At 40.0% G+C, this 8,887-nt stretch overlaps 1 protein-coding gene across 1 annotated transcript in view; it reads right to left on the bottom strand.

The window, feature by feature from the left end:
• Window positions 1-8,887, bottom strand: part of DOCK4 (dedicator of cytokinesis 4) — a gene marked incomplete at its 5' end in the record, with an annotated part of 280,590 nt that overhangs the window by 39,005 nt on the left and 232,698 nt on the right. Inside the window, 2 exons of the mRNA XM_025208759.1 lie at window positions 3,600-3,693; window positions 8,706-8,766. Coding sequence (XP_025064544.1) covers window positions 3,600-3,693; window positions 8,706-8,766 — 155 coding nt within the window. The remainder of the gene's footprint in view (window positions 1-3,599; window positions 3,694-8,705; window positions 8,767-8,887) is intronic.

Here is an 8,887-nt window from a genome sequence, read left to right as displayed (position 1 = left end):
TATATATATATATATATATATAAAATGTATGGTATATATTAATAATTTGCCAACACCACTTAGAGATTCCCCATGCATCCAAAAAAATGAAAAACAAAGAGAAGGGCAACAATGTTGGTTCATGGCATTGGAAATTCAAGTTATGAGGAAAGGTTAAAAAGTTAAGCACTTCTAAGATAAATGAAAACTGAAAGGTTCTCTCATTACAATTTTCAGGTCTTTAAAGGATATGTAAAAAGGACATTATAGTACAATAAATGTTTTAGCCATAAGGGGATTAAATGTATAGCTATGACTGGAAGCTGTGAGGGGACAGATTTAAGATGGATATTAGATTAGAAAAGACCTTTTTCCCCACAAAGAATTACTAAAATTTGAAACAGTGCAGAAAATCATACTGTGAAAACAGATAAAAGAAATGAGTTAAAAAAAAAAAAAGAGGGAAACTTCTTATCTAGTGAAATAAAGGTGCACCATAATGGAATAGTACTAAGAGAGTGAACTTTATTTCCAGTTCCACTGGTCCTTGACAGGGGTCAGCATCCTAAGAGATTAGTTTGGACCTTGTTTTTCACTGTAAGGACTGCTTCTGGTCTTTGTTAAAAGTGGAAGCTAATTTTTTCTTAATCTAATCTCTTTTCTAAGATAGATCTGCTCATAAGAGCAAAATATGTAAGAGCCATGGGACTTATCATGCCCAAAAATGCAAAAGTCATACATTTTGAATAATAATAAATGTACAGAAAAACACAGAACTCTGATGGAGATGTTTTATTAGTATTGTTCTCATCTGTTATATTAAAAATCAGAAGTATAGCTTCTGTCTCAAAAAAATTATGGCTCTGACAAATGCATTGGTTCAGTAATAAGCAAAATCATATGCTATGTGCTACAATACACACAAATCATATGAGGTCATTAAAGTGCCGCTCCTTCTCAATACATTTTTCCAGTCTACCAACACGTTAAGCAGACAAAGGCCACATACATGGAATCAAGTTGTTCTACTATGCTCTGTGTTTTAGGAGATCTACAAAAAGGTCCAGTGCAGCTTATATTCCATATGCCTTGCTCAGTCTACTTTATTTTTTTTAATGTAGTGGTAATTTTTATAATTGCAGCCTTACAAGTGAAATGTGGAACTCCTTAGGGAACAGCTGGAGGTTTTAGCTGAATAGGTAACAGCTGGGATTAAGCCCCAGATATCCCAACAAACAACAGGAATTACTTTTTTAAACAGTGCATAGTTAGCTTGCAGAATTTGTTGCCACAGGCACAGAAGTAGGTAGTGTATTTATTTATTCATTTATTAGATTGATTTGCCACTCTTCCCTGAAAAGGCTCAGGCGAGCTTACAGAAGACAGGAAAATAACTTATAAAACAAGCAAAAACAACAAGAACAGGAAAAACAAAATAGCTTATAAAAGCCTTTAAGCATTAAAATAAACTATAAAGCAAATCTCCTAAACACTACTCCAGCTTGGCCTTCCCTCCTAAAGCCTCACCCATTTAGTGCGTCCAATCCATATCCAAGCTTGGGCTTTGGCAGGCCTCAAGGGGAAGGGAGTTCCAAAGCTGACAGGCAATTACCGAGAATGACCTCCATATATTTTTGCCTAGTGAATTTGACACACTGATGGTACATACAGGAAGCTGCTCTTGGGTGACCTTAGGGAATGTGATGTGGTATAAGGGAGAAGGTGTTCTCTTCCACACATAGGGCCTACGCCATTAAGAGCCTTTTTGATCAAAACCAGCACCTTGAATAAGGTAACCACATGTCTCTAATGGGGCAGGACAGTCCCAAAATTTAAAGAGCAAGTCATGGCCCTGAGCTGAATGACTCCAGGACAGCATTTGTCCCAGATTCCCCTGGACACAGTTAATTATTGTCCCAGTATCATGTGCAAGGATCGGGGTTTTCCGTTCACTGCAGAAAAATGTGGGAAGCAGCAGGTTTCTCCTTACAGGCTGGCAGAGTTCCAGGCTCCAAGGGGCTGCTTGGGGCTAGGGGGAGTGGGAAGTCAGGGTTGCGGGGAAGGAGGGGCATGTGTATGCGTCTGCAAGTATACGCATGCACATGGGTAGCAATACAGCCAGGTCATGGTGGAGAGCAGCTCCCCCAACTGCCTGCAGGCAGGTAAGTATGGGGGGTGGGGGCAGCTTCAGGCCCCCATGGTGAGGGAGGGAGTAGGGCAGGGTTGCTGGCTGGGGCTGGGGGTGCTGCCCAGCTAGGGCAGTGCATGGGGCCTGGGGCCCAGGTGGGAGCGCATGGTCATGGGACCCAGCCAGAGAATGGGATGAAGCTATGGGCAGCTTGTCCGGGGGGGGTGGGAGGGGCGGGGCTGACTCCCAACCACTGCATGCACTCCCTGGGAAGGGACCATGAGGAGCACATACCCCCCCAGATTTGTGTGTGGGGTGGGGGGCAGATGTGGGCTGCCCACTGCAGGCTTGTCTCTCCGTGCCCTGCAGCCCTCCCTTGGGGGCCTCTGCAGGCCAGCAAGTGGGACCTGATACTGAAAGATGGAGTGGGGTGGGAAGGCTCAGTGCAGCTACCGCTGGGAGCCCTGCGCCAGCCATGCCATGGCGAGGCACTCCTCTGCCCGCCTGGCAGCAGTGGGGGGTACCTCTGCACTACTACCACTGCCCCCACTGCTTCTGGGTGGGTGGGAGGGTGCCTCGCCATAGTGGCACGGTTGGCTTGTAGCTACCTGCAGCGAAAGAAAAAAAAGCCTCTCCAGCCTCTGATGCCAGGTCCTGCCTGCTGGCCTGTGGAGGCCCCGGGGGGAAGCACAGCAGGGCAGGGAATCCACATCCTCCCTCACCCCCAATGGGCTGTGGGCCCAACACAGTGGATAATACACAACTTAGTGAAAATCCAAATTCTCTCTATGTTTTACAGCTAATTTGTATGAGAAAACGATTTTTGCTATATTTCCTTTTCATTCATGATAAACACGTGAAGTTTCCAAGCCCCTTGCAATTCAAACTCAGGGTGGCAATGCATTTGATTTGAATAAGCCCACTGAACTCTTATAAAATTGTTGAAAAGAAAGAATGCAAAACCTAAAGTTCCTCCAATTAATTCAGAGTTAGGCTTCTGAATTAATACAGGCTAAATTGAGACTTCTAGCACAGTGTGGGCTGGGCTGTGGGCAGCATCAACCCAGCAGTAGCACCAGAAGGCATTGTGACTCAAAGACACCCAACTGAGCCACAAATCCTCCCTTCATTTTTCCTTGCTGCTTGCTGGGGTTGGAAGGAGCAATCAATGTATTGTTTGTCTACAGGAGCAATAAATTACTATTTCCCCAATGTGGCACCACTTCATGAAAATTCACCCTTCTGTCCAGCAAGGAGCAGAGGTGGTGAGTAGGAGAAATAGAGACAAATCCTCACTATTCCTTGTTCACCTGCTTAGGGAGAGAATGAGCCAATAAGAACCCCCATCTACTCTACTTGGTTAATCTAAGACCTGCAGAGAGGTGAAAGGACATCTCTTACAGCCTGTGAGCTCAATATGACTATGAAAAAGAATGGTAAGTCACAATCCAATCCTAAATATATTTTTTCTAGGTCACATGTAATAAATTACCTGTGAAGTTTTGTGCTTTCAGATGAAGGTCATAAAGCTTATGAATATACCGAATATACATCTCTTCTTTATTCAATTCAGTCTTATAAAAATTCTGCAATAAAATTATATAGATGATCAAACAATGTTTCTGGTAAAGAGAATAAAATAAATAGCTGGAAAGTGTGTACACAATGTAGGCATCTGATGTAACATTAGAGAAATTTATGCATGTTTTTTAAAAGTTTCATGTTTACAAAGGCAAGCTGTAAAGATGCATTACATTTAGCATTAAAAGTACATAGCCTCTTATAAATAGGATTCTTAAATTTTGTGTATAACAGGGATGAATATTTTTTAAATCTTGAAGGTACAAAAGCAGAATCTATTAGAACTAAAGTCCCATATGAAGTCCTTTTATAAATTTGATTTATATAATTTAATAATATAATTATTATATCGTTTAGACATTCAAAAATACATATATACTTTACCAAGGCCATTTAATACCTTGTTGAAAACTCTATATTGATTTTAAAACTGAAAGTACTCTGGCTTTAGTATGCACATTTTAACAAAGTATCTATTGTAAGGATGTTTCCTCTTCAGTATGTGACAGCTAAATGCCCGAATTTTAGTGACATTAGAAAGAACTATTCAAGTGTTGTAAACAACATGACCCTGAATGAAAAATGTGATTTCTTCAGCCCTGAGATATGTTCATAAAGCTGATAACTAATGCACAACTACTGAACACTATGGCTGAAATGAGGAAAAAACCCAAAGATCTATTTCCAACTTATGTCCAAAGGCATGGAATCAAGTTTTCAGAATTGCTTAGGTATCTCTAGATGTGTGACTCTTTTGACTGACACTGTGGTATACGGGTAAAGTATGTGCAGTTTTTCACTTTAGTTTATGATAGTCAACATTTAATTCTGTTGGGCTAATACAAGCACTAAACCAGGCACTGCAAGGTAGAAGAGGAGTGTTCTACAGTAACCCATAAATGTTGTCACTTTTATATGGGGTTTCAGGGCAAGCATATATATATATTGCTGTGCAATGCTTAATGTTGGCACCAAGCTACTTGGATCAAGACAGATTATAGCATCCTATATTATCAATGCTACAGGATGATCCATGTTAAAGAGTATAATCTGTTTATAGAAGCATAGATAATTAGGGTTGGAAGGGACCTCAGGAGGTCATCTAGTCCTACCCCTTGCTCAAAACAGGACCATCCCCAACCAGATCATCCCAGCCAAAGCTTTGTCTAGCCAGGTCTTAAAAACCTCCAAGGATGGAGATTCCACCACCTCTCTGGATAACCTGTTACAGTGTTTTACTACCCACCTAGTGAGAAAGTTCTTCCTAATAGCTAACCTAAACTTCCCTCCCTGCAACTTAAGACCATTGCCTTCTTGTCCTGTCATCTGCCACCACTGAAAGCAGCCTAATTTCATCCTCATTGGAACCACCCTGGTTAACATTGGTTCAATGTTATATAAACCACGTATCACTTGTGGGGCTGTTAGAGTTGACTGTGTCCCCCTCTCTTGGAAAATTGGATATTTTTATTCCATGTCACAGTTTCCCCAATTCCAGATTACAGGTACGAAAGTGTGAAAGGCATGAGGAGCATTATAAAAGCAGTTTGGGGGTAAACAATTGTAAGAAGTCACAGCAAAAATGTAAGATATTACAAAAATAAATGGATATTTTTAATGGACAACAAAAAGAATGAATAACAATCCAAGAACTCCAACTAGTGGTAGGGCAGGTTTCAAGAGCCCATGATGGAAAAGACTATTAAATCTGTATCTGCAAGTGCATCTAAATCTACCATATGCAAACCCACACCAGACTCATTAAAAACATTGTATACAACGCAAAAGTGCAAGTACTCATGCACGTAAATCACAATGAAATGTGGCACTGAATTGGAATACCAGACATATTGGTTCTTATTGCTGAGGATGGAAGGTTCTGCTATTTTAACATGACTATCTGTACAAGTCCTCAGTTCTTTGATAAAGTTCATTTCTGACCAAAGGACAGAGCATTTCATGATACAGAGAACAGGTTTCTTCATTAAAAACAATATATCCATGTTTAATAATAAATATGTATTAGGGATTTCCATCTAATGATTCCAAGCCATAATGTGTGGTATATTCAGAAGTGCTGGCTACAAAGAGCCTGAAGCCTTCCAAAAAGGTCAAATATTTAGAAATCAGACATCATCGATGCAGATTTTTTTTCTGGATAAAAGTGTAAGTTGGAAAAATTCAACAACCCTTTGTCAAAGTGACAACTATCAACATGAACATATGCTGTTTGGGTGGTGTCTCTGCAAATGACATGACAGCATACGGTACATACAGGAGCAGAAAGTCTTCCTGTTCCTTGTCTCTCAGACATGGTTTCAAAATGTATAGGATCAGTAACAAACAACACAGTTTTGAGCCACATTAATGACATGGTTGGCGATGCCTGACAGCAGGTTTTCAAACAGAAAAAAAATCTGTAGCTGCTTAGCCATTCAACCTGATGAGCTAAACCAGGGGTGGCCAACCCACGGCTCCGGAGCCACATGCGGCTCTTCAGAAGCTAATATGCGTCTCCTTGAATCTTTGCACAAGCAAACAGTGACCAGCTTCCACAGTCATTCTGTCATGTCACATGACACAACTACTCTCAGCAAGCACATTACTCAGCTTGGACTCGGAAGTTTGGACTCCGGAGCCACAGGGTGGCCACCCCTAAAAACCATCCAACTGTCTGGTGCTACACATCATAATGTTTGAGAGAGAGAACATTACTGTGATGGGTCTGCTGGAGAAGGCTTGCTGCAAGAGCATGCACTTTAGGAGAATGGTATTTGAGAAGCTTTAGGAAGCAGTCAAAATATTTCCATGTTCAGTGCAAATAGTATATTATAGTCTACATTAAGAACATCAATTCAGTAGGGTGCAAGAATAGCAGACAGGTCACTTGAATCCAGAATCTTGCATTCTAATGCTTCAGGAATTAGAAATTTATTTCCACTCTCTTGCTGCTAAGAAAAGATCTTAAAACTCATGCCAAATCCTTTGAGAAGATATTAAAAGAGTGAGCTTCATTAATAAGTGAGCTAATCAATTCACAGCATTCTACACTACTCTTGTGATGACTGGAATTTTTTTTCACCAACAGCTCTTCTTTCAAGCTGAAGTGAGACTGGCTCTCACACAGCAAGAGCCAATTTGATTCTTCAGAATAAGAGCAGAAATGCAAGCTTTAGTGAATGATTAGCACTCTTCAGACATTCATTTTGGACTGCTGGTAAGTCTATCTTGTGGATCTCTAGGGCTTGTAAGTAAGCTGGAATGATCTTGCAGGTTGAAATAGTGATATTCTGTGCAACAGGGTAGAACCATTCATCAGAAACTTAAAAACTGGTTTGCCTGCACACACACAAAAGGAAATTGTAGACATCCCCTTGCTTGAGACATCACAAAGGGAATGGAACAGTCATTTAAACAGGATCAGCATATAAACTGATGCCTAGAGGAGACAAAAGTGGATTACCAACCTTCTTCATCAAGGTACTGCTGATGCTGTAAAACAAAATGACAGGCTTTTCCAGTGACAAGACTCACAAAAGACTTTCTCTAGCCAGGAACTCAGCACTCAGCTTTAGCTGCAAATCCATTTTCATGCCATTTCCACCCTCTTGTTTCCATAAGACAGGTTTCTCTTAAAAACAAAGCATTCTAGCTTCTCATGGACTGAAAATACTTTCAGTTTTTGTAATGCCCCAGTTAAACCTTGGATGTATATTTTTTCAGAACAAGACAGATTTATCTGTGGTGCCAAATAATGGTTGTGTTGGTACGGACCTGAAGATTGCATTGCATTTGAAAGTTTGTCTAAGTCTATCCCAACCATGCAATTTGTCCAATAAAAATATCACCGACAAAAATCCACACTGAATAATGACTGTTTTAAAGGTTTTATACTTAAATTAAAGTTGTCTCTAAAATTGCTTTAGTTGTTTATATGGTACAGCTATAGCTTTAAAATTTATCAGGAGTTTTATGATCCTTGAGAAAAGAGAAATAAAATTTCTTAGCCTGGTACCAGTTTACCAAACTTTGGGAAATCCCATTCTAGAATATTGTTACAGTATTTCATGCGTGCTTTGCTTTGTGTATGTGACAAAGGGAGCGGAACTTGTAATAAATTGTCCCATAACTAGGACCAAGAATTTGTCTTTGGATAGTACTGTGTCCCTATAGAAGAAATCCTTACAAGCTCATTGTTTGTACTCCCTGGCTAAAAATACAGCGTTTGGAAGCTCTCTCATAAAAGTTGGCACCTGCTGCATTATTTCATAGAGAAGCTTGAAACTATTTTAAAGGTCACAAAAATTCAGAATGCCTTTAAACAATTTTAGGCTAATATAACAACAGACTTCACTAAAAGGGAATAAGCAATAGAAAATAGTATTCATACTAAGAATTCATCCTCTGAACATAACTGGAGTGCTGTATCTCAGCTCTAAAATGAGACAAAGGCCTCACAGGACTGGCAGTGAAGGAGAAGAGAGGGAGACCAACCACTACTCAGTAGATAATCCTCATATGGAAAAGTAACCAGGCCCCGTTGCTAGGAAGGGAAATGCCAGAGGCAGAAATCTAGGTGAGTTTTGTTGTGTGTTGTTTTAATCACACAACAGAAAAAGTTTCACTGGTATTTCATGTGAAACTCACCTGTTAATAAGTTTTATTAATTCCCATATTGACTGATATTTGGGGGTTTCTCAGAGCCAAACTATGAATACTTAGGCAAAAGCACAAGAAAAAAAATCAGCCTAGACAAAATTAGATCAAAACCTAAATCAGGCCCTAGGCAATGCAGCATATCACAGTAGCTAGTATTCATAGCATAGTACTACAGTGTGCATTTTAAGGCAACATAAATATTTTATATCGTTAGTGTAATATGTGAATTCAGTGGCATTAATTAAACCTGCAGTTTGGAACATAGAAACAGGTTAATAAACCTTACCCAAGTCTTTAAGAGTTTACCATAGAACATTTATTTCTTGAGGCAAAAAGAGATAAAGATCATTATACGAACCAACAAGCTAACAGTGCAGCCAATCTTTTTACCATCCACTTCCCCCATTTTCATGCAGTCCCTAAAACAAAAAAGAGCAAAGTCAGAGACATCTGAAGTATGGAATGAAACAATGGTTTGCCCTTTGAACAAGAGACACATCTTATAAAACAGAATTGAGGAGCTTAGGCTGGAAGCAGACC

The sequence above is a fragment of the Alligator sinensis genome, unplaced genomic scaffold (genome assembly GCF_000455745.1).
Source record: "Alligator sinensis unplaced genomic scaffold, ASM45574v1 scaffold297_1, whole genome shotgun sequence".
NCBI classification, from domain to species: domain Eukaryota; kingdom Metazoa; phylum Chordata; order Crocodylia; family Alligatoridae; genus Alligator; species Alligator sinensis.
The sequence above is the reverse complement of the archived record's forward strand: the minus strand, read 5'-3'. Positions and strand labels throughout refer to the sequence as shown.